At 36.8% G+C, this 26,431-nt stretch overlaps 1 protein-coding gene across 9 annotated transcripts; it reads left to right on the forward strand.

The window, feature by feature from the left end:
- Positions 1-219: 219 nt before the first annotated feature.
- On the forward strand, positions 220-17,091 carry GLRX2 (glutaredoxin 2). 9 transcript variants are annotated; one of them, XM_072648347.1, is made up of 5 exons: positions 1,108-1,304; positions 4,092-4,229; positions 7,675-7,738; positions 14,466-14,642; positions 16,810-17,091. In XM_072648347.1, the coding sequence occupies exons 3-5, from the start codon at positions 7,676-7,678 to the stop codon at positions 16,945-16,947; spliced, it is 378 nt and encodes a 125-aa protein (XP_072504448.1). In that variant the 5' UTR covers positions 1,108-1,304; positions 4,092-4,229; position 7,675; the 3' UTR covers positions 16,948-17,091. The 9 variants fall into 9 exon arrangements, with proteins under 9 accessions (XP_072504447.1, XP_072504452.1, XP_072504454.1 ...); XM_072648350.1 differs by lacking the exon at positions 1,108-1,304 and adding an exon at positions 1,524-1,706; XM_072648349.1 differs by lacking the exon at positions 1,108-1,304 and adding an exon at positions 1,561-1,818.
- The last annotated feature ends 9,340 nt before the right edge of the window (positions 17,092-26,431 follow it).

A 26,431-nucleotide genomic window follows, 5' to 3' on the forward strand; every position in this document is an offset into this window, starting at 1 on the left:
TAATTAAAAAAAAGAAATTCCAATCGGAAACAGAGTTCTGACTTGGACCTTGGCCATCAGAATCATCAACTCAGCTACTGTATCATGGGGAATAAAACAAAACAAACAATCTGACCGGTTCCAATCAATGCTTTTGAAATTTCAGGGACAATTTCTGCCACTGGCTTCCGGAAAGTCCATAGACTATCTTTCAAATCGAGTTAGAGATAATTGCCTTATAGGCAAAATGCAAAGGGTGTGGAGGATCCCCACCGTATAATTACGTGGCTGAGTGCCGTATAAACCCCAGAGGGCTGTTGGCATCCTTGTTTGGCTTGGGAAATGACGTTTAAAAGGACTGCCCACGGTATGTCAGTAGGTCCTATAGAAAAGTGGTGTGTGTCGTCCCCCACGCCCTCCATCGAAAGAAAAGGAATGTGGCCAAGTTCTAAAGAACCAGCCTGGTCCCCAAGCAAGGGACGCTTTCTGACTGGGAGCCTGCCACGGGGCTAAGCGCCCGGAGAACCCAGTGGAGGTGGGGGGCCACGGGGATGCAACATTGCATTCACCGCCCGACTTTTTTCGGTTTATTGATGTAGGGTTGATTTGTTTTTTCTTCTTCTTCTTTAAAAAAACTTGTTATGCGGGAAGGGTTAGGAAAGGGAAATGGGGGAAATGTAGGTTTGGCAAAACCAAAAGACAGCAGAATTTCTCCTTAACGATTCGCTTCTTCAAAGCCTCGTCGTCCCCCGCCCCAGGCCGGGGCTCTGCCGCAGTTTAGTGGCAGACTCGGGCTCCGCGGTCGCAGGTAAGGGTCTCTCCCATCTCGCCCCCCACCCCTCCCCCCAGGGCTGCCGGACATCCCCCACCCGCCAGGGCCGGGATCAGGGCGTAACAAAGGCAGCCCGGCCCAGCCCGCAGTCCCGCCGCCCCCCGCGCCCGCGCCCACCAGAGCGGGCAGGCGCGCTCTACGGGGCCCCGGGGGCGCGGGGAGAGACTGGGCCACGCCGAGCCGCTCAGCCGGGGACGCCGGCGCTGGTGAGACCGAGCGCGGCCTAGCAGGCGGGCCTGGGGGCGGGCCGGGCGGGGCGTCCCGGCGTCCGCTTCTTCTGACGTTAGGTCGGTCCCGGAAGGGGGGGATTTCTTCCGACCCCGGATTTGACCGGCTCCGGGAGCCGCGGGCGAGCTGGGGAGGGCAGGTCTCGCCGCCGGCGGTGGGGCCCCGTCTCCTCTCGGGCCATGTCCTTGCTCACCAGGGCGGCGGTCGCAGGCGCCCGGCACCTCGCCCAGAGACGCTGCAGCTCCTGCGCCTCGGTCACGGTCGGGTACGGTGCGGGAGGAGGGAGGGGAGAAGGCGTTGTCGCCTGGGGGGTGGGCGGCCCCCACGTTCGGGGGGGGGGGGGGGAGCGAGCAGCCCCAGGGCCCGAGCGGGGGAGTGGGGGGGGGCAGCCTCGGCCTGCGCCTGGGGCGGGGGCTGGGGTAGGGGCTGCACCCTTGTGGGCTTGTACTCGTAGAGGTTCTGACGTAGCTGGGGGGGGGGGCGCCCTTTCTGCCCTAGGGGCGGGGGGGTCTTCCCTTCTTACTTCCCTCCTTACTTCCCTCTGGACGCCCAAGACAGCTCGGGTGGGGTTCAGGGCGCCACCACCGTCAAGATCCGTTCTCTCGGCCTTGGGGCGACTCAGAAATCCCAAGACAAGAAGGGGAGGAAGAGTTCCCATCTTTTACCCGTAAACTATGAGAGGGAGAAGGAAGGACTTTAGTTACCCCCCACCCCCATCACCCCCTAAAAGTAAAGGCTAGCTCCAGCACCACGATCGCCAGCGAGTATATATCACTAAAGTAATTTACAGATTAAAGAATTTGTAAACTCCTTCTGGAGTCAGGAAGTCTTGAGTTCAAATTTGACCAGATGCTGGCTGTGTGACCCTGGACCAGTCACTTCACCCCAGCCTCCCTTTCCGCTTCTGTGACATGAGGGTAACAATAGCATGTACTTTCTCAGGGTGGTTTTAGGGATAAAATGAGATAGTTTTTGCAAAGCGACTTGTGATGTTAAAGTGCTAGCTATTAATAAAATGATTTGCCTGTTCTCTTAATTGATCAGTGGGGGAAGGGGATATAGGAACTGGAATTCTTTATATGTGGCTGAGGGCGCTTTAAGCAACTAGAGTGTGGAAGGGGGCTCTCCAGACATGGGTCATTTGGATGAGTTTGGAAGTTGGGGTGCTTTTTTTTAAGGAAGTAGAACCCAGAATTCCTGGACAGTGGGAAAAGGACATTCAGGAAATTCAGAGAGTTTCCTCCATCAGGGATTTATATAAAAACCTAAGGACCTCAATAAGGATAACGGCCCCACATGAGCCCTGCCCATAGATCCTAGGAAAAGCTGCTAAGGATCATAGAGTATATCTTCTGTAGTTGTATTTGGGGAGAAGAACAAGAAAGGGAAGGCCTGCTGCTTGCAAGAGTGTAATGTTAATTTGTTAACATAAGACAACCACTTTGTTACTATTATGTTTCCATTGAGCAAAGATAGTGGTGTTTAAACTGGAAGTGTTAGGAGAGCAAATTGCAACAGAACGATAAACAAGAAGATAGTAAAAGAACACTTTAAATGAGTCAGCTGTCCAGGTTCAGATGACTTGTATTTAATAACTTCTGGTCCTGGAGGATTTTGAAGGTGAGATATTGGGAACACAGTTTGTATAGTAATGATGAAAAATAGAAGTGCCCAGGAGATTGGAGGAGACCAAGTGTTTGATTTTTTTCTTAAAGGCGAAGAATAGATTCTAGAAACTACACATCAGTAAATTTAACATCAATCTCTGATATAATTCTAGGCCAGATTATTAAACAGATGGTTTGTGAGTGTTGAGTCTGTAGGGGAAAGAAGATATGTTTACCCTGGACATTAAGGAGCTGAAATGTCATCCTCTAAAGTTGGAGCTAATAAGAAACAAGATAGAGTGAGAGTAACTGATTGTAGAAGTAATTTAACTAAAAGAGATGGCATATAAGAAGTCTGATCTGTAGAAAATAAGTAATCTACTCAGTTGCATTGTTATATATATGCAGGATACTTGGTCTGCCAAGTAGTAATCTTATGGTTAGTTTGTAAGGTTCTTGATGACTGGAACTGTCTTTTACCATTTTTTGTGTCCCTGATGCTTAGTTTGGTTCTGCCACATAGTAGGTGCTTAAAAATGTTTATTGATTTGTTGATCTCTATGGCATCTAGAAAAAGAGCCAAAAACAAGAATGTTTACCCTGCACTGGTCATGGTGAAGTACTGATTCCAGTTCTTTAGATAGAAATTCCTGGAGTGGAAATAGAAAAAATAACTAGCATTTATAGAGAGCTTTAACATTTCATTTTAGTAATAACTGACCTTTATAGAAGCTATGCAGTCTTCACATCTGTTATTTGATCCTCACAGCAACTCTGTGAAGTAGGTGCTATTACTACCCCCATTTTACAGATGAAGAATTTGACTTGCCCAAAGTCACATAGCTAGTTAGTGTCTGAGCCAGAATTTAAACTCGCATTTTCCTGACTCCAGAATCCAGCATTCTATTCATTGCATCATCTAGCTGTGGAAAAACAGGAGCTCTTAAGAACATCTAACTCCTTTTTCTTTAAGTTTATATTGGACAAGCAACTTTTTTTTTAAAGTCAGGAAAGATTAATGAAGAGATTATTGTATAGGAGGTTAGGGGAAGTAGGCTGATGATAATGGAATAATAAGTAAAGGATTATTTGTGAGACGAGTGTAGGCTGGTGATTTTGGTTAATTGTAAGGAGTCATACTATTTAGCCCTTACCTTTTTTCTCCTCAGGTAAGTATGACTTTTAGAAGTGGAAGAATTCAACAAAGTAGTTAGCTGGGACTTGGAGCCTATGCTAAGAGAATCAGGGTTGGAGAACTTATGGCCTTATCCCTATAATAAAAGGCTTTGTTCTGTAAAATGTCAACTCAGTCAAAAGGTAGCACCCAAGGACCTAGAAGGTCACATGTGTTCTATAGCCTGCAGATTCTCCACTCCTGGAAGATGTTCAGACAGCAATCTCATCCATCTTCAGTGAAATTAATTCCGTATTCCTTGATATCCTAGACCTTTGAAAGAACTTCCAGATATCAAGCATTTTTTGAATGATCTTAGAAAATGGGTGGTGTGTTAGTGAACTAGAGAAGGGGAAAATGTCCTAATTTTCAAAAGGAGGAGAAGGTGAACCCTACAAACTATAAACAAGTAAGCTTCATTCATATTCTTGTCAAAATTAAAAAAACAATAAGGAGGCAGTTGTGTGCTTTTTAAAATCTAACTTCCATTTTTGAGAGAAGCCTAGTGTTTAGAACAACAAGGTTATAATTTTGGTATATTCTGTCCTGGAGTATTATGTTTAGTTCTGATTGCCACATCTTACCACATGACATAAAGTTGGATGTTTGCAGAAGACAGTCCCCAGAAAGGTGAAAGGAGTGAAGAATATGCCATGTAAGATTAGTTCAAGGAACTATATTGCCAGGTCCTGGAGAAGAGGAAGACAGTGGAGCATGATAGCAGTTTTCTAGTATTTGAAGGACTATCCTATGAAAAAGGAATGAATCTTGTTTTTATTGGTTCCAGAGGAAGTAAAGTAGTGGTTATAAGGGAAGTCTCAAAGAAGCACATTTAGGCTCACTGTGAAGAAAAAGTTCCTAAGTATTTAAGCAGTCTTAAATTGGGGTTGGGCTGAGGTAGTATGTTGCTCCTTCGAAATCTTTCTGCTGAATGACCACTTGTTGGGAATGCTACAGCACTCTTTTTCAGAAATGAATGGGCCAGACTAGATGGCCTCTAATGTCCCAATTTAACTACTAAGAATCTTATAGTCTTTATAGCTTATAAAGAAAATGACTAATAGCAGTTTTCTTTGTAAGCATATCTCCCACTGTAATTAAGAAATCAGTTTATATAGTGGTAGGGATCACATCCCTAGAGCCACTTCTGGGTGGGTGGTCATTGTAGCTTTCTGGAGCTTGTTGAGCTGAGGAATAGACAAAAGGTGACACCAGCACTGTATGTAATTTTATGTTGTACCAAATGACATATCATGGTTAAGGCCTTGTCTGGGAACCAGGAGGACAGTTCCAGATTCTGCCATAGATACTAGTTTTGTGACTTTGGGCAAGTCATTGAACCTCTTTGTCCCTGATTTTGCTCATCTGGGAAAAGATGGGGTTGGACTTAATGGCCTTCCAGTTCTAAATGGATGATCCTGTGATCTTTGAGATGCTAACTACCCTGATCATCTATTAAAATGGAATATTTCAGAAAGGAAAAATTAACCATCGTTAGGAGTAGATGAAATTCACTTAGAATAAATCTTATTTCATTTTTCTGGTGAAGGTTACTCATTAGGTAAATTAAAGAGAAATGGCATATGTACTGGTTTCAGGAAATCATTTAGCTGGCTTTCACAAAATAATCTTGGATCGTGATGAAACACGAGCTAAATAGCAGCAGCGTTAAATTTATTTTCAGTCATTTAGGTACAGTTGTCCCTAAGATGTTTTGAATGGTGCCTTGATGTCATCTCATGTCTGGGATCACCATGGTTCTCTGTTAAAGTTGCAGTACCTCAGATGACTTGGATGATATGACTGTAGGTAGAAGAAAGTTATGCCAGCAGAGAGAGAATAAGCTCTGGCAAGTCTTGCTGCATTAGAAAAGCCTTTGGGATGGGTTTGATGGCAGGCTGTCATCTGAGGATTGGTTTAACCCTGTTTGAGAAATATTGTCACCAGTAGAGGAGTAGATGTGATGATTTTATTATCTATTTATTTTGGGGGTTGAGACAACTCATTAAACTTTCACTGAGGGATGGCAGAATTGTAATATACAATGACTTAAGAGAATATCCACATAGATGAAATGGAAGTCAGACTAATGGCATATGTTTATTAGAATTCCATGGAGATATGCCTATTAGCCATTCAGCACTATCATCAGTGATTGTACATGAAGGCATAGACATGCTTATGTTTTCCAGTTGGCACAAAACTGGAGAGATCCCTAATATAACAGATGACAGTTCATTTTAATTGCAATGCTAACAAGATAAAATGGATTTCATGGGTTGTTTTAGGCAAAAGAAAAATCACCTGATAGTCAACCTCTTTGTAATAAACCTCTGCATACTGGCCTTTTCCCATTGATCTCTTTTAAGATATAGTCTTCAAAAGCTCCCATTTATGTCCATACCACAAGAGCTTTTGCGGAGATAAAATTTTAGCAGATGTAAATGTAAAGTCCTGGTTTATGTTTAAAAATCAATTGCACAAGTACAGAAAAGAAAGACACTAGTTCGACGTTAATTTATTTTAAAATGATCTTATGTTTTAGTTGACCTAATGCTTAATATGCTTTAGGAGTGCAATGTAGTTGCAAAAAAATAAAAAAGAAGGAAAAAGATGTTAAGAGAAATATAGTGTTTAGATTATGGGAAAGTCATAATCAAACTATTTAGAGCTGGTCAGACTGCATCTGTAATATTACCACAATACGGGTGTTTTTTTACTTTTTTTATTTTTATTTTTACAAATAAAAGTGTTTTCTAGAGCAGTACAATAGGATGGTGATCTCAGGCTTGCAAAATGACAGTAAAAAATAGTTGAAAGAATCCAAGATATGTATATAGTTTGGAAAGGAGAGACATTTTGCCTAATTTCAAGTGTTCTAAAGAACTGTCACTTAGAGGAAGAAAGAGATCTGTTGTGTATTGTTCCAGAGGTCAGCACTATGCAATACTGATGGAACTTGAAGACAGGAAGATGTCAATTCAACTTTATAAAGATCTTTTGCAACAGCTGGAACTGTCCAGCAGTGGAATAAATTATCACCAGTTCCTGAGAAAGTATACTCACTTTCACTAGAAATTTGAAAACAGTGACTATCACAGAAAAAGGACCCCAGTTCTTAGACTTGTAATTGTCAAGTTTAAAAAGCTTGATACTACAGTGTGGGGCTCTTGAGGGAATCTATTGGAATTAACATGATTGTTTTTAAAATTTCTTTGTTGAAATAATTATTGCAGATAGAAGGTATTCCATATACTGTAGCAGCTGAAGCATTGGGTTGGGAATAAGACCACACACCCCTCCTCTTTCATTCAAATTCTGAGTATGCTGTACTTTGCAGGCTCAGTGCAGTAGTCCTTTTCTCACAGTGTTTTAAAACCTTCTACAAAAGAAAAAAAGGGAGGATGTCTGTAAAAACCTTCCTTTGAAAATTCACTATTAAAATGCTAAACTTATGGTTATATAGGAAAAGTGAATTTTAGGATAGGAGAAAGTTTACTGAATTGAAATTGTTATGGACATATATTTTCTTGATTAATCTATGGAATTGTGGTTTTCTGGAATCTAGGTAAGTTGGTAAATTCTTGCACGATGAATTCTTGATGTTGAATATATAACTGATCATTAAATGTAGTTGAGGAGTCAGAGGTGGGAAATGTACTATTCAAAGGAACTCTTCAATAAATACTTTAATTAAGGTATCTTTTTTTCTGATGTGAATGGCCTTCACCTAATTTATCTGTTTTGTAACTTATATTTTTACATTTTTCTCTCTAAAATGATGCATATGTGATTTGCTATCCTTAAAAGGTATAAAAAAAAGAGTTGTGTAATTTTAATTTTCCCCCCCTTAGGATGGGGAATAGAACATCCTCTTCCATGGATAAATCAGAAATTGCTCCTATAAATCAGATCCAGGTGAGTGCAGTTCAACATCAGGTGTTGTTTTTTTTTAATTATGAAAAGTGAACTCTGTAATCTTAATTGATTTAATGGATTTTCTCAACATTTTACTCTGTCATTGGTAGTTCAGCAAAGTATTTGTCAATTCAGTAATATTTTAAAATCTGTTATTTTAAAAAAATCTATGAAGATCATATAATCCTTGGGACTCATTAGTCCTAGGCCTCAAATAAGTAAAAATCTAGTTTATTAATGTCCCATACATTTGGGTGGCTAGGTGAATGTTGCATCTCCCCAGTGACCCATCATGAGGTCACTTTGGACAGCAACAAAGCTGTGCCACTGACTGTATCTAGGTGTTGATGTAGGGAACTTAATTGACCTGGTACCTCTTCACTACAGTCTCCTTTCTTCTGTTTTAGATTATGCAATACCATTTTTGCTTCTTTCCTCTCCTGTCCTCTCTTCTTCACTCTCTTCTCTCTCACACACAACCTTTTTAGCCTCCTTCCTTTTTTCCCTTATTTTTTTCAGCTTGTTACCCAGTTAACTTAGTGAAATAGGCCTTCTGTTTTTCTTTTCCCTCAGTCCATTAATGTACTAAAAGCAACTTATTATGAGTTGTAATCATCTTAAAAGATGTGCTGGCATTAATGCTTGTGTTAAGGGATTTAAATTTAACATTAAAAAAATTTGAGTCCTAGAAAGAACATCAGAAATTATATAGTTTCCCCTCTACCTGAGATGAAATATCTTACTAGGGTTTCACTTAGACCTTTGATGATAGATCTGTTTCCTTCCACGGTAACTCATTCATTTCTTGAGAAGCTTTAATTTGTTAGGAAGTTTTTCCTTATAATAAACTGAAATCTGCCCTTCTACAATTTCCACCCATTGAAGTTCTACACTGTGCAGGCAAGCAGAACCTGTTTGTGGATAAGAAGCTGTACTTGAAGTCAGGAAGCCTTGAATTAAAATGTTTCCTCAGGCACTTGCCAGCTGTGTGAACCTGGGCAAGGCACTTAAGCTTTTCTAGCCTCAGTTTCCTCATCAGAGTAATAATAGCATTGATCCTCATAGGGTGGTGGTGAAGATCAAATGAGATAATATATCTAAAGTACTTTACAAACTTTAAAACATCATGTAGATGTTTATCATTATTGTTATTATTACCTTTCTAAACGATAGTCCTTCAAATACTTGAAGAGAGCCATCATATACTGTGTCTGCCAAGTATAATTTTTTTCAAATCAAAATTCAGTTCCTTCAGATGAACTTCATGGCATGGTCTTTAGTAGTCTTACCATTATATGATCATAGACAATGATCTTTTAATTGCTAAGTGTGATAACAGTTTGTCAGATTTCTTGACCTTTTGGCAACATTTCACACTGTTCTTTTTGACTCTTTCTTCCTGAATACTTTTCCTGGGATTTTATGAAACTTTTCTTTTTCCATTCTCTCATCTGTTTGACTGCTACATCTCAGGCTCTTTTGCTCATTCACCCCTATCACACCTCCTAATTGTGGGTCTATCCCAAGTCTCTGTCTTGGGTTCTCCTCTCTATTCACTCACATCTGGTGCCTTCCTTAGCTTGCATTGGTTTAATTATGATTTCCGTGCATGACTCAGATCAACTTTTTTGTCTTTCCTGAACTCCACTCATATATCTTTAAGTGCTTATTGGACATTACAAAACTGGATGTCCTAGAAGCATCTCAAATGCAACATGTATATAGTGGAACTTTTCTTCTCTCCTCTTCATCCCTCTTCTCTCTCCCCTGCCCCCCCACTCCCTTTCTCCATCCTACCACTCTCCCAAAGTTCCTATTTCTGTTGAGGGAACCACTATATAACTAGTTTTACATGCAGTTTTATAACCTCAGCATCATCCTGCACTGCTTCTTCCTGATCCCACATATCCGATCAGTTGCCAAATCTTGCTATTTATACCTTCTCAAGTCTTTCCTACTGCCCTCTTCTTTTCCCTTACCCATGCACCGCCCTAATTCAGGACTGTGTTTATTTCTTGCCTTAGATGATTACCATGGCCTCATGTTTGAACTCTCTTGTGTGTCCTCCTACTCCAGTCCATTCTCTACACAGCTGCCAGAGGGATTTTCCTAAAGCCCATGAGTGAATAAATCATTCTACTCAGGAATCTCCAGTGACTTTTTACTGTCTTTAGGATTTAAATGTAAATTCCCTGGGCTTTTAAAGACCCTCTTAATCTTGCCAAGATATACCCTTTCAGCTTTATTAAACATAACTCTCCTTCATGTATGTTTGTGATGCAGCCAGACTGGCACTGCCTTCTCACTGGCTTTTTGCCCAGTGATGCTTTTTTTGCACTTTAGTATTCCCCAGGTCTCATAATACATAAGATATACTTCCTCCTCAACTCTGCCTCTTAAAATCCCTTGTTTCCTTCAAAGTAGAAATGCTGCCTTTTTCTTAAAGCCTTTCTCTTGTGCAAAATTAACTTTTTTGTATTTTTTACTGACATGCGTACTTAAATGTATGCATAGATACATGTGCACACATTATTACCTTGCCCTCGAGGGAAGTGATTGATTCATTTTTGTCTTTGTAGCTTCAGTACCTTGAACAGTGCCTGATATATAGTGGTATGGTTGTTATTGTCCTTCATTTTCGAAGAGGACCAAAATGGCATCACCATGATAAAGTGGAGTTTCAGTGTGTCCGACTGTGGCTGATCAGACCATGACGAGCTTGGAATGTTCTACCACAGATAGTCCATGTGCATATTTGGAGTGGCTACTGCAGATTTGCACGTCCCACATTAACTTTCTGCTGTTTCAATTCTACTTTGCTCATGGAGCCCAGCACCCTTTCTGATGCGGGCACACCATGCTGAGTGGTCCTGTGCCAGTGTCTCCCATGTTGCACAGTCAAATCCAAAGGTCTTGAGAGAGATCTTGAGAGCCTGATATATAGTAGGAATTTAATAAAGGTTTGTTGACTTACTGATCATAGTTCTCCTCTGGATGTGTTTACATTTTGTAAAACCTCCTTTCCGAACTGTGGCACTCTAATCAATATAGTAAAAACAGATTTGCTCTAAATAGAACAAATTACAACAGGAGCTGTTTTCTAACTTGTTCTAGCTATTTTGGCATCTGTTAATGAAACCCAAGATTTTATTATACTTTTTGGTTACCATACCACATTGTTAACTCATACTGAATTTACAAATCACATCTGAGTTAAAAAAAAAGATTATAAACAATGCTGTACTAATTAAACCTTATTATCAACAGTACTAATTAAATTTTGTTATTTTAACACGTAAAATGGAACTTTTTAGGTACCTTCTCTAAAATTCTTATCATGATTCTTTTTTACATTTGTTATCATTTATTTCTCTTCTTATATTGTTAGTGTTTCATAGTTCTGGTTTTGCTTTTTTGCTTTTTATTTTTAAAAAGTCTTTTCATATATCTTTGTATTCCTGATACTCATAGACCTTATTTGCATTGCATTCCCATTTCTATTTAGAGCATCACTGTTCTTCCAGTCACCAATATTTGCAACCTCTGACGTATACTTGATTCCTCCCTCACCCCTACCCACATATCCAGTGAGTTTCTAAGTCTTGTTTTAGCAATCAATCACACATTTATTTAGTGCCTTCTATGTGCCAGGCACTGTACTCTGGGGGTCCAAAAAGAGGCAAAGAATAGTCCCTGCCCTCAAGGAGCTTATAATTTAATGAGGGAAACTGAATGCAAACAAACTGAATGCAAAGCAAGGGATATACAGGATAAGTAGAAAATAATTAACAGAGGAAAGGCATAGGAATTAGGGGTTGGGAAGGCTTCCTGTCGCAGGTAAGATTTTAGTTGGGACTTAAAGGAAGCTAGGTGGTGAAATTGAAGCAGGAGAGCATTCCAGACATGGGGGACAGAAAATGCCCAGAGCTGAGAGAGGGAGTGTTTTACTTATGGAATAGCCAGGAGAGGCCAGTGTTACTGGAGTGTAGTGTGCCATAGAGTAAGGTGTAAACGTATTGGAAATGTAGAAGGGGGCTAACTTAGGAAGGACTTTGAATGCCGAACAGAACATTTTATATTTGATCTTGGAAGCGATATACCCACTGAAGTTTATTGAGTAGGCAAATGGCATAGTCGTGTTTGGACTTTAGGAAAATCATTTTAATGATTGAATGGAGATGGATTGGAAATGGGAGAGATGAGCCAGGGAAGCCCATCAGCAGGCTGTTGTAATAGTTCAGGCATGAGGTGATGAAGACCAGCATTAGAGTGGTGGCAGTGTCAGAGGAGAGAAGGGGGCATATTTAAGAGATGTTGCAAAAACTTGGTAACAGATTAGATGTCCATGGGAAGGAGTGGGTTAAGAGGTAGTGAAGAATCCAGAATGACTCCTGATATCTGAAAGGCAGTTGTAGATGTGAGATTGAAGTTCACCAAAGAGATTAGGGCAATATAGATTTGAGAATCGTCAGCATAGAGATCATAATTAAATTCATGGGAACTGATCAGATCACCAAGTGAAATAATATAGAGGGAGAAGTAGACACAGGACAGAACCCTGAGGGCATACTTATGGTTAGGGGATATGATTTAGATATCGTTTAGCAAAGGAGACTGAGAAGAAGTGATCAGATATGTAGGAGTACTACCACCAAGAGACAGTGCCATCCTGAAAGCTATAGAGAAGAAAGTATCAAGGAGAAAGTCATCAGTGTTGTCAGAGGCTCAAGAGAGATCGAGAAGAGCGAGGACTGAGAAAAGGCCATTGGACTGGACAACCAAGAGATCATTAGTAACTTTGAAGAGGGTAGGTTCAGTGGAATGATAGGGTTGGAAGCCAGATTGTAAGGGATTAAAAAGAGAGTGAGAGGAGAGAAAGTGGACGCACCTATTATAGCCTTTTTAAGGAGTTGAACCACAAATGGCAGAGGAGACAGTTATTGGGGATGACAGGGTCAAGTAAGAGTTCTTTCAGGATGAGGTAGTTTTACATAAGCAATAGACAGGGAGAGATTGAAAATAAGTGATAAGAGTGAGGATGCCAAAGGGGACAATTTATGGAAGAAGACAAATTTAAAATTAAAAGGGACCTAACAGATCAGCTAGTCTTTCTCTCTGATTTTGCAGATGAGGAAACTGAGGTACAGAAAAGTTAAGTGACTTGCCTGGGATCACAACTAGTGGAAGGGCTAGGATTTGAACCCAGGTTCTCTGACTCCAAATCTAGTACTCTTTTCCTATACTATGTACAGTAACCACCCTAGCTGGAGCCCTCCTCTCCTCTTGCCTAGCCTCATTGGTATCTACATGTTTTAAATCTCCCTGTCCTTGGTACAAATTATTCTCCTTCGTTTACTCTTTGGTTTGGCTAAGCTGGGTTTCTGTGCTTCACGAGGCACTCCATTTCCTCTCCTTGCCTTTGCACAGGTTATCCCTCTGGTCTAGAATTCACTTGCTTCACTTGTCTTAGAATGTTTAGTTTTCATCAAAACTCACCACCTCTTGCATGAAGCCTTTCCTGATTTCTCCTTAGCTGCTTGTAACTCCTCTAATAATTTACCCTCTGTTAATTTTAGTATGCATGTATGAAGATATTTGTCTTTGGTAGAATGTAAGCTTCTTGAAGGCAAGGACTATTTTAGCTCTGCCTTTATAATCCCAATGCCTAGCACATAGGAGCCATATAACAAATGCCTACTGATTGATTTTACTATTTCATTACGTTAGTGTAATGTACCCCAATTTATTTAACCATTCCCTATTATTGAACATTTAGGTTGCTTCTAGAAATTGACATTTAGGTTACTTTTTACCATTATAATTGCAATTCAGCTGTCAAACCGATCTTCCTAAAATGCAGGTCTGCCTATGGCACTCCCTTTTTCATTAAACTCCAGTGGCTCCCTAGTGCCTCACTTTATCTTTTAAAACTCTTTATAACCTGATCCCTTCTTACTTTTCCAGGCTTCTGAAACTATTCCCTTCTATATACTCTGTGATCCAGTGACTCCGGCCTCCTTGTTGCTCATTCCACAAGACACTATGGCTCTTGACTCTGCATTTTTCCTGTTTGCCCCTCATCTCTGGAATTTCTACCACACCCTCCTGACTTCTGCCTCTTGGCTTCCCATTTTCCTTCAAGAACCCTTCTTTGAATTTCTTTAATTTTAGTATCTTCCTTGTGAGATAGTCTCTAATGTATTATCTGTATCTTTTTGTTCATGGTTGTTTGCCTGTTGTTTCTTCTAATCGATTATGAGTTCCTTGACATCATTGATTGTTTTTGCCTCCCTTTGTATCCCCAGCCTGTAGCAAAGGAATTGGCATATATAGTAGGTGCTTAATAAATGCTTATTGACTGACTTGAAAATTTTTGAACAGAGTTTTTATGTGTATTTGTTTTGTAACATGTTGAGAGTAGATTCTTGACATTGGAATTATTAGGTTAAAGGGTATGATTTATTTTTGTAACTTTTATTGTGAATTAACTAACGTCTCTCTTAGAAAAACAAGTGCAGCTCCCAGTAACAGACGAAAACCTCTCACCCCTTCAAGCACCTTTTGTTGTTTTAAATTATTCTTGCCAATTTGATGAGTATAAGATAGGACCTTATGATTGTTTTAATTTGCACCTCTTTGATTATTAGAACTATTAAAATGCCTAGACCTCCTCTTGAGAGTCACTTTCACAAGAAAGTCTAGACTAAAATTATGCATTTCTTTATAGGAAACAATTTCACATAATTGTGTAGTGATCTTCTCAAAAACATCCTGTTCTTATTGCACAATGGCAAAAAAACTTTTCAGTGATATGGATATAAAATATACTGCAGTGGAATTGGACATGCATAAATACGGAAGCCAGTTTCAGGATGCTCTTCACAAAATGACTGGCGCAAGAACTGTGAGTAAATTCTTAATATTCCCTATCTTAAAAGTATAAACTTTTTTTTTTTTGCATTTCATTTGTGCTTCTCTTAGAACATTTTAGAACATTCTACTTTGTATTGTAGTTGTGTGTACGTAGCTCATACTCCTTAACTTTCTTGTGATCCACCTGGAAAGTAAAGACTATGTCAAAGTTATCTTTGTATCTCCTTCAGCACCTAACATAGTACCGGACCTACAGCAAGTCTCCAGCAAGCTTTTGAGTTGAGTCTGTGGTTACACAGAATTGGAGGAGGCTTAGGTCCAGAAGTCAAGTAAGTGGTACTTTCCTGAGCCAACCCTTTGGATACTAAAACCAGAGGGCAAGACTGGGAAGTAGCACAATTAATTTAATGTATAGATTTTTCTCCTGTCCCTCTTTTGGTGGTGAAAGGGTGAGGAGTATGCATCAGAAGTTTTTTTCTTAGCAAGCAGATCTTTGTGTAACCTTCTAAAATCTCATAAGACTTTTTCTTCAGTAAGTGTTCACACAGACACTAACCTCTTTGTAATTTATTCGGATGTTTTTTTGGACAATTTGTTCACTGTTTAGCATATTACTAAAAACTTGATATTTCCCTTCTGATTGCATTTTTGTGTCCTGTTTAGGTTATTTTTTTTTCATTCAACTAATACAGTTGAATTTATTTAATTATGTAATTGAGGGCTTAGCCAGTCTTCCAACTGTTTTAGCCTCAGAAACTCAGAGATTTCTCAGAATATTTAACCATGAAATAGGTGTCAGTTCAGTCAAATACTTTTTGAAGATTTGGTTCATGTGAGGAATTATGCTAGGTGCTATAAGAGATTCAAAGATGAATAAGATACTGCTCCTGCCCTCAATGAGCTTTTAGTGTATTAAGAAAGGAAAAGTGTACACATAGAAGAGGTGAGTGCCACAAAAAAGGTACTTGGTTCTGTGAAAGTCAAAGAGAAGAGAGATCAAACCAAGCTGTGGAAATTTGAAGGGTGTTGCTGAGTTGGATGTTGGGGCACAGGAGGAGCCAAGTGTAGAGAATTTTTGGGAAAATAACAAAATTCAGTTTGGTTGTAGTATAATATGTATGAGCAGAGTTATGAGAGAAAACTAGAAAGGTGGGTTGAATCAGATTGTGGAGGCTCTGCATGTGTTTATAAAACATATATTTATTTATTTGCTTATTTATGTGGATTTATATATTTATATAAATTTATATATAACATTTATTACATTTATAAAACATATCCTTTTGTATACATTCTTTTCAAACTGTAAAACAGAATTACATACTAAATAATAATCATAATTAGAATTCATTTGACACTTTTCAGTTTGCAAAGCACTTTACTTTATCTCATTTGATCAGCAGTAAGAGGTTGGTGCTATTATCCTCATTTTTACAGAAAAGGAAATGGAAGCAGACAAAGTTTAAGGGACTTGCCCAGAGTCACTCAGCTAGTGTCTCAAGTAAGATTTGCACTTAAATCTTCCTAACAACAAGCCCACCAGTATTTACTGTGTGACCTAGCTGCATTAGAGGGGTCCAGACTAAGCACGTGAGAGGAAAGAAAGACTTTACTGACTAAGAGGGCTGAGAGAAAGTATCATGAAAGAGGATGGCAAAATCTAATTGGTCTAGATTTTGATGTCTTAGGTTTAAACTCAGTTCTATCTCTTACTAGCTATGTGAGCTGGGAGAATTCAATTTACCTCTCTAAGCCTCATTTTCCTTATCTTTAAAATGAGATTGTAAGACTACATGATTTCTTTGTTTTTGCATGACTTCACATGTATAACCTATATCAAATTGCTTTCTTTGTCAATGAGAGGGGAGGAGAGGGAGAAAATTTGGAAATCAGTTTTTTTTAAAAAGAATATAAAGAATTGTTTTTACATGTAACTGGAAAAAAATTTTTTTTTTTTAAAAAAAGACCATATGACTTCTAAGGGCCCTTCTAGCTTTAAGTTTGTGGTCCTGTGTATGGAGATATGTTTGTGTTTATTTGCATTTGTATGCACGTGGAAGGCATTTTATAACGTGCAAGAACTATATTTATATACATTATAATTAAATGTTATATTTTTAGTGTATTAATTAGGCAATATTATCATTACTGAAAAAAGATAAAGTAATAACTAACCTATTTTCTGTATACTTAAACAGGTTCCAAGAATTTTTGTCAATGGGACTTTTATTGGAGGAGCAGCTGATACTCATAGACTTCACAGAGAAGGCAAGCTGCTTCCATTAGTTCATCAGTGTTATTTTAAAAAGTTTGGAGCAAAGAATTTCAGACAGTAATATAGACTGCCTTGGCTGTGCTGGCAAATGTCAGCATTTTAGTCATTTTGCTTATACAACATTTTAAAAATTCTTTGAAAATGTGAAATCTTTCTCAAAGAATGGCCTATAAAATGATGAACAATAAAGACTTGTGGAAACCTACTAAATATTCTTATTCCTATTGCACTTTAAGGCTAGGCTAACTTTTTTGGCAACATGGAGATTGGTACTTTGTATTCTTAATTTTGTAGTTCAGTGGTGAAACCACACAGTGATGGAATACAACTTCTTTTAGAAAATGTTAAGATATTGTTAGAACTGTTACGTGAGAATTGAAAGTTAAGGGTTAGTATTTTAGGGACTGCAGATTTGATACCCTATTTTCTGTTAATATTTCCCAGTCAAGTCTTGGATGTCAGTCATAGACTATCCAGCCTTTGTGTAATGCTAGGAAAATAGAATGAGAATCAATCAGTCTTAAAGAAAATACATTAATCCTTCTTTATTGACTTTATTGACTAGTACTCCAAATTGCAGTGTTACAACTAACTGGTAGGCATTATAGGGATATTACTTCCTTTTAATGGTTAGAAGTGATCCACAATACAATGGGCTATTTTGTGAGGAGGTGGCATATTTCCCATCATAAAAAATGTTTAGGCAGGGGTTGCATTACAGTCTTTGTGGAATGTTGTAAAGAAGATTCTTGCATTGGATGGAAATTTCAATTAAAAATGTTATCAGTGTATACCTAAAAATGGCATATATCCCAAACCCAAACTAGTAACCCAGAGCTGATTAATAAATAATTCAGCTTAAACCACCCCCTTAACCCAGATTTGAAATGTAAGAAGAAATCAGCTTACCACATAAATAAGGGAAAGTATGTCTTAAATTTTAGTTTTATCATCAAGTGTGTATCATTAGTACCAGTTTACTCATTGTCAGCTTTATTCAGGGTAGGGCACTGTTTTAGGTTATATGTTATCTAGAGAAGAGGTGGCTACACATGTTTGTGTGAGCATGGTTGAGAATCCACAGGGAGAAAACACCTTCACAGAAAAAGATACAGGTTATAGAAGAATGTAGTTAATTTATCTCTGATTAATATTCCATTTAAAAAGTGACTGCTCAGAGTAATCAAGATTTTCCTAGCAAATTTTTCTTTCCCTATCAAATTTTTATGCACTGCGCAGAAAACAGACTATTTGAACTTTATAGTCCAGTCAAACAAGCATTCATGAAGACCTGTTACATGGAACATGGTGTGCTAGATGTTGGGGCTAAAAAACAAAAACTGAAACAAGCCCTGTCTCCAAGGACCTTACAGTTTACTGGGGAAATAATGCATATTTGTTGTATGTGATGATTAGAAAGATGAGAAAGCACTTAACTACTAAAGATCAAGATATTAAGAACTCTAGATATTCCAAGAAAAGCTTTTAAACACCACAGCCTTTGGTATTATTACTAAATATAGATAAGGGATTTTGTTCTACGCCATTGGTTTAAAAGCACTAATATTAGACATCTTTATTCTGAAAACCCTAAATTTCATTAAATGGCTAACCTAGTTTTATATTTTACAGTATTCGTGCAATTTGAAGAAAATCTCTAACATTTGAGCAGGAACAAGAGCAGCTTTTTCAGTGTATCAGGTGGGCCTATGGTGGGTCTCAGTGCTCTGTACCTGGCTTAGCCTGTTTTGTAAGAATAATTTACTTTGGAAACATTTATTGCTGAAATTTGCATTTGATCTCAACTCTGCCTTACAGATTAATAAGAGTCTTCTTAATCTCTTTCATAGATTTCACAGGGCCTGTGAAATGTGGATAGAAATAATTATATTTTTATTTCACTAGCCTCTAACAAAAATTTAGCATTTCTTTCAATTATGAATTAAAAAAAACCCAAAACATTCTGAGAAGAGTCCACAGGCTTCACTAGACAGCCAAAGCATCCATGACACAAAAAAAATTAAGAACCCCTGGTCAACATGAGCCTTAAGCAAAACTGGCATTTCTCTGTGCTGCTTTGTTTGACTCCTGAGAGAGAGAGAGAGAGAGAGAGAGAGAGAGAGAGAGAGAGAGGTGTGTTGAGGGTAGGAATATAGCATCGACACCTTATAGTTAAGAAGTCTTTTAAGTTCATTTTATCAGAATGTTAGAATTAAAACTCAGAAGTCTCTTCCAGGTCCTTTATTGAGGCAACAGGGAGCTTATATGATTTGCTTAAAGTCATCCAGCTATTTGAGATTGTTATACAAGTTCACTGTCTTCCTGAGCCACTGGTTGTTTTGTTTTGTTTTTTGCATTGAAAGACCTCGTTCCATTATAATCTTAATTTTTTTGTTGTGAGAGGTGAAGTATAGAGGATATATTATTCTTCCAAAACATGATTTGTTTCATTCACTGTATATTCTCAATACATTTTCCTTGCTTTTACCTAAACTATGTTAGTTGGGAAAGTTGGAGGGGAGAAGTGAAGCATTCTTCTGAGAAAAGAGGAAAGTATTACCAGTACAAAGTTTTAATAATAAAATCTAGGAACAGTAAGACAGAAATGTGATGAATAACATTTATATATGGTGATATCTCACCCTAAGACTGTGAGGGATAAAGTAGTACAAATATAACCCCTATTTTACAAATGAGAAATCTGAGGTGTAGGGAAATAAAATGATTGCTTATAATCACACAGCTAAATTTTGGAGGTGGGAATTCTATTAGGAGACCAATTTGCACAGCTCTTTCTACCCCACCACATTGTCGTGTTTGGGGAAAATGTTTTCAGTCACATGTATTAAAAAATAAAAGCTTATGATTGGAATTCCTTCAGTAATTTTAATGTTTTTTTATATGGGATACTGATTATTCACAAAGAAAATTGCAGTTTTAGTTTCTTCCCTTTTCATAATATTGTTAGCTGTAACTAAAATGTTGAAACTATAGCAACAGGTTTCTAACGGAATTAGACTGGCCTGGATTTGAGTGTTATTCAGTGTATTAAATGAATTATAAGTATTTAATTGCTTATTGTTGGCTAGGTTCTGTGGAAGAGTGCTAAGCACTGAGACAGAAAGACAAAAGAGAAGCAGAGCTTACCAGGGGTTAAAAAAAGTTTATCTGTGGCTTAAGGACCAGATAGTAATATTTGAGTTTGGCAATCAGAATACGCTGACATACCACACCCATTCCAATAGCAGAAAGAGTGTGTCTTGATGATGAAGAGGGGAGGTGTGGACATAAAATGTACCAAGGGTGGATGGTGAGATGGGGAGGAAGTAGGGTTGTGTGTATGCATTTAAAATGAAGCAGGCACTCAATTATTAGGGTTACGAGCCCCAGAATGGAAATTGCAGAATTGAAAGGGTTAAGTGTGGGCCTAGTCTCTGATCCCATGGTTCAATTACATGACCATAAACTCCAAGAAAACTTAGTTGGGCACAAACCATAAAATGTTTATTTGCCCACAGGTAATGGTTTATTCTTGTTTGAAACAACCTGAGATGTGATTAGCTTTTCTCTTGCTGTAAGCCTATTTCATAGCTGCTTCAATTCTATTTTATTAAACACTTTTTTCCTCAAAGGAATCTATATTTTAGCTGTTTTATATCTTTAGAGTTCATGCTGTCATATGCCTATGTTAATAAGTGCATTTTCATCATGCATTACACCCATTTCCTCTTCCCTGAATAGTCAGTCATTATTGCACAGTAGAGGTGTTCCAAACCACATTTTCCACTGGAATTTCAGAAGGAATTCTTAGATGGGTTTTAGGTGACTTAGTTATTAAATATTAACTTTGTGTGTCATTGATTCAGATTTCTTAAAATGAAAAATTGCTATGCAAGGGCCTGTTATCCTTTCTATAAAACAAATTTAAATTTGTTTAAAATACTAAATGCTACAAAAATTTTATGAGAAGACAATTTGATATGCAGTTTATTAATTGTTCATCTCATGTTCTACAGTAAGTATGCAGTCAACTAGCATTTTACAAAGGTTTAAATTTTATTTGCCCTAGTCTCTAAAGAAAAATGAATTTATTCATTGTTGTATTTATCCAGTCAAGACTTAGGAGGAGAGGTGAAACGAAAGCCCTAAGGTTTCTGAAGAATTATTTCATAATACCACAATTAATAGACATATGCATTTCCTTGAAAAAAATGACAGTTCATGGTAAGATATACAGAGGAAACTACAAAGATTTTATAAAGCATTAAATAAGCAGAATTCGGAAAAATCTTTCTACGGAATTTTGAATCTATACATGTACCTTAATTTTATTGTCAGGATTATGTTTGTATATGGCTGACCTTTCTTTTAATATTAAAAACTATTTCCACTTTGAAAAACAGTGAACTTTAAAAGATATGTAATTGACCAAAGCACTGGCCTAGATTTTTTTATTGCAACTGTTACTACATTTTATTTTGATTTTTATTTCCCAATACAGTTTTTTTTATGAGTTACATACATGGAATATGGTTTTTTATATACTGATTTACACAAGTAATTTGGAACAAACCTGCTTCCTAAAATTCACTGTTCTTGGAGATAAGCTTCCAGAGGATATGTCCCATACAAAGGGTTAATACAGTGTGATTCTAATAGGTTATCTAATAATCATAATATTCTGCTTAGGTTATTTGGAATTATATAAAGCAGTAAAAAAAAATATCAAACCATCAAATGATTCCTAGATGTGTCAAGAGAATATTATATCAATATAAATATGAAACACCCTCCTGAAATGCGATTTTTTGAAAGGGAAAATTTTACAGCCCTCGTGTACAGTGACAAAAATATGCAAAATTACTGTATAAAATATATTTACTATGAAAGTTTAAAATTTCCTAAAACTCAAATAAAGATTCTAGTAATTTTTATCATCACTCTTGTTTATATTCATTACTTTTTTCATCACTTTTCTTTCTGATCTTTTCACTAGGAATACAATGTTTTACGCAAATCAGATTTGGGGGTAGGAAGGTGCCCATATTTTGACTAATATAGAATATGCAAACACTAAAGTGCCCATGCTTGCCTGATAATTAAACTAATGTAAAGTTTCTAAATTTAAAGTTTATTTCCAGGCATTATACAAAACTAGAGAGTCTCTATTTAAAAGAACTTGGGAGTTCTATACCTCAGAAATACCAGATCAACATTTTAAGGCAGTATATGGTAACACTGAGACCCTGTTTTTGTACTGGAGAGTGACACTTTAAGGCAGTAAAAGTTGAAATTTCCACTTTAAGGCTCTTCTAACCACTCTAAAAATATTTTAATTTTACTTTATATAAACTTTTCATAACACAGTAGCAGCAAAAGTGACAGAGTTTGGAAAGCAATGCCTTTCCAAACATAGCATATTTATAACAGCATACAACCACTACTTCTGCAGAAGTAGATTATAGTTTCTGTATCATCTAGACCTCACACGAGAAGACAGGTAGTGGAAGAGCTGAAATTCAAGAGCGTGATCCTCAGGTGCCCTATTCTGACATTAATTTGTATGTACACTATTCAGAACTGCTTAGTATGACAAAAATATACCAGTCTGTCAATAACAATTATGCTACACATCAACTGTAATTTATCCTTTATGGGGCCAGAGAGTTTCCTAAATAATTCCCATTTATAAATGAATAAACTTAACAAGTATTCATTTAAAAACTTTAATAAAAGGCTTTGAATTAGTTCTTAACTTGCATATTCCAACAATTATGTGTGACCTTGTATGTCAACATTGACCCCACTACCCTGACTTTTAAAATAACAACCAAGAGAATATATGGTTAATGTGGTTTTTGTTTGGTTACAACAAAGTTATTTTGGTGTAGGTTCTAGGTGGAGCAGAAACTCCACAGCTGAGGAAGCAGAAGAAAAGATCTATCTGCTTTATAGTTCAGAAACAATAGCTTACACATTGCTAGCCACACAATTTTATCATCAATGTCACAAAGAATTAGATCTTAACTGTCAGTTACAGATTTACCAACTTTAATTCTCACAATTTATATTATCCTCTTTACTACTTATAAACATCCTAGTACAATTTAATATTTTCAGTGTTTAGTAAAAAGTAATTTATTACATATTTATCCAGAAAGTAGAGTTACTAACTAATGCCCTTGTTCCCTTGTCAGTTTACCATATAAAAAAAGTCACACCATGATTAAGACAGTCTTTTCTGAAAGAAAATCCACTGATTTGGTACTTAATAAAAGTATGAAAACTGAATACAAGTTATTTGCTTATGTGATTTTTCTTATGCCCTAAGTAGTATATAGACTTACTAAGATTTGTAGTAGAAGACTCCAAATTATGCTACTTATGCAGATTTTTATTGACCCCAATGAGAACAATTTAAAATGCCATTTATTTAGAAAATCTATTCAGATAATTCTACTTCTAGGGTTGGCTCTAATTTTTTTTTTAAAGACTTTGATCTTAAGACATTTTGGGCAGCTATTGCTATCATAACTGCTTTAGGGATAAGATATATTAATTCAGGTTTTTTTCCCCAGTAGATTTGCACATTGTTTTTCAGATATTACTAGTATAAAACTAAATATTAAAATCTTATATTTTAAGGCATTTAAAAGAATAGTCCTATAAGCAAAGAAACTAAAACAAAAATTTACTTTTTTCTGATCCATATGTGTACTACATTACAACTGTGCATAACCCCATTAAAGCAGAGTTGAAATGAGATATCAAAAAGGAAACAATGTTACTTTTTGTTTTTTTATGAGAGAGGTAATTAAGTATAAGAGGGAGGGTATTAATATAAAAAGAAGAGTGTCACTAAGAGGTAGAAAGGATGAAGGGTGGGTATTAGTTACCTAAGACTACAAGTATGTACAATAAATACAAAGTTATTATTTATATGGTTAAACTTGGTTTTTGAAATTTATACCTTTAAAATTTTATATTTACAGTGCTTCTAACAAATTATCAAATGTATGTCAAATGAAAACATTGTTGATAAACAGTGCCTTTTCATTAGTTTCCTAAGCTACAGTGGTATGTTTGTGGATTATTAGCTATAACTTCTCCTAAGTTAAAATTCAAACAGAGATGAGAACAATTTTAATTTTAAAATATATTAATCTTTATATTCAGTAACAGATCCTAAACTTTATTAAAAAATCCTGGTGCATCATCCAAAGATAAAAGATCACATTCTGTAATTCCTTTTCAATTTTTCATAATTTTTCTTATCATGGCAAAAAATTGTTATGAAATAAAGATTAAAGTCCCTCAAAATAATTTGCAGTTTAAAGAGTAAATTTTAAAATCAAATGGTCAATAAGGGTTTTCTGATGGGCTTTCCCCTCAATCAAATTTTGAGTCCTTGATTCCACTTGAGTATATTTGGTATTTTATTTCCATGCTTCCACCCAACCCCCAGTAATTGTCCTAATAAGCCAGTACTCAACCTATATGACTATATAGAACTTTTCTGACCTTTTATTTCTCACAAGATAATTTAGATATTTTGTTTTTAAAAAACACCTATTTAAGTAAAGTGGTTTTCAAAATATGCTGACCATATATTTTAAAAGAAGATCACAAACTTACAAGCAGTGTCTTTGATTAATAAAATGTTACTTACACGAAAGATTTTTTTTTCCCACAGACTCTCAAAGTACTTGACAAAGATCAAACCATCTGTCAAGTACAAGTTAGATTTCTATAATGGGGAACTGAGTTGTAAAGTGGTTCAGTCATGCAGCAGTTGAGATGCCAGAGATATATAACAAAAGCTATAGTTAAGTAAACAAAATTCTCTAATATTCCTAAATCAAAAGTACTTAATGTTTACAAAAAATACTAAATTATATGCCTAAGTATTTATAATAAAATAATGAAACAGAATTGCCATGACCTGCCCACTACTCAGACTGTAGGGTAGAATTAGCAAAAAACTTAGTTTTTGTTCTGTTAATTAAACTATCTCAGTGATGGAAGAGGGCAAGTCACTTAACCACTCTGGATATATTTCTCTATCTGTAAATTTTTTGGGGAGAAGGGCATAGGGAGGAAGGGTTGGACAAGATGAACTCTTGGATCCCTTCCAACACTAAATTTTATCATATGACTTCATGTAGAATTCCTATCTAAACAAGATTATGATCTACTATATACCTAACATGTGGTGATCCAGCCTGGGCTTGAAGACTTTTAGTGGGGAATGGGAATTAGGATTTGGTAGGGGGCGTAGTGGAGTCCTACTACCTCCTGAGGTAGAACATTTAACTTCTGGGAAGGGTGTTAGGAACTCCTTCCGCAAGCCTAAATTTGTCTTTTTGCAACTTTCCTATTTGTTCCAAAGTTTGCCCTTTAAGACCAAGCAAAACAAATCTCACAATCCCTTTACCACATGATAGTTCTTCAAATACTTTTAGGTAGCCATCAATTTCGTGCCCCTATCTTTTCAAGAACACTACTTCAGCCTCAGTTTTGAAAGATTATGTTTGCTTTTTCATAGAGAATTAGGATATAATAGCAGTATGCATTATTTAAAACTGTAAAAGTAACTTTTTTTCCTCATAATTGAAGTAAAGCTAAAAATGATTCACAAAGTGTAATTTGTGCCATAGTATATTACATAGTGAGGTAAGTTAACAGGACCTTGTTATTCCCGTAAACACATTCAACTCCCAAACTGTGCCAAAATGAATTGTAAGTAAATTATAGGGGTAACATGGTTCTTTAATGTTGACCACAAACTTACAACCTTTCTCTCTTTTCCCATCTCCTAAAACACTACCAAAGTGGTATTGTTTCTAACATCCCAAAAGAACTTTATTGTGTCAATAGGGAAAAAAAAACACAAGGCCTTACACATCAACTTAAATAAGTCTCTGGTTCTTTAAAAAAAAAAGAATGAAATAATCCATCTATGTCATGATCCCCATAATATTTTAAATTAGACTTAACCTTTTCCAAGGTCATAAATTATTTCTCTGAATGATTCTGATATTAATTCCTGAAGATACTTACAAAAGATTGTTGACTTTATAAATACTAAAAGAGAAGTATTTTGCACTTGTAATTAGTCTCTTTTTTATACTTTATCTCAGCATTTCTATAAGAAGTCATCCTATATTTCTAGCTTTTTAACTTAGGGAGTTGTACTCAAAAAGTAATTTTAATAACTAATTATATACATCTAATGTTCTTTAAATTCCATCTGGATGGTATGACAGTTTTAAGTATCAAAAGCATCTTAATATGCAATCACAAAGTCTGATAGAAGGCTAATAAATCAAATATTTTAGAAATATATCTTAGAGTTTGGTTATGATGTCAGAAGTATAAGAAGTAACTGCATTTTGAGAAGGATGTTTTCTGATAACAGCTTGATTTACTAAAAATATGGCCTATATCCTCACAATCTAGGAAGTGCAGTCTAGCAGATTCTACCAAGCTGGAAGGACTTTTAAGGAGTTGCCTGGTGATAAACTGCTGTATAAGGACTACGTTAG

Source organism: Notamacropus eugenii, chromosome 2 (genome assembly GCF_028372415.1).
Source record: "Notamacropus eugenii isolate mMacEug1 chromosome 2, mMacEug1.pri_v2, whole genome shotgun sequence".
Taxonomy (NCBI): domain Eukaryota; kingdom Metazoa; phylum Chordata; class Mammalia; order Diprotodontia; family Macropodidae; genus Notamacropus; species Notamacropus eugenii.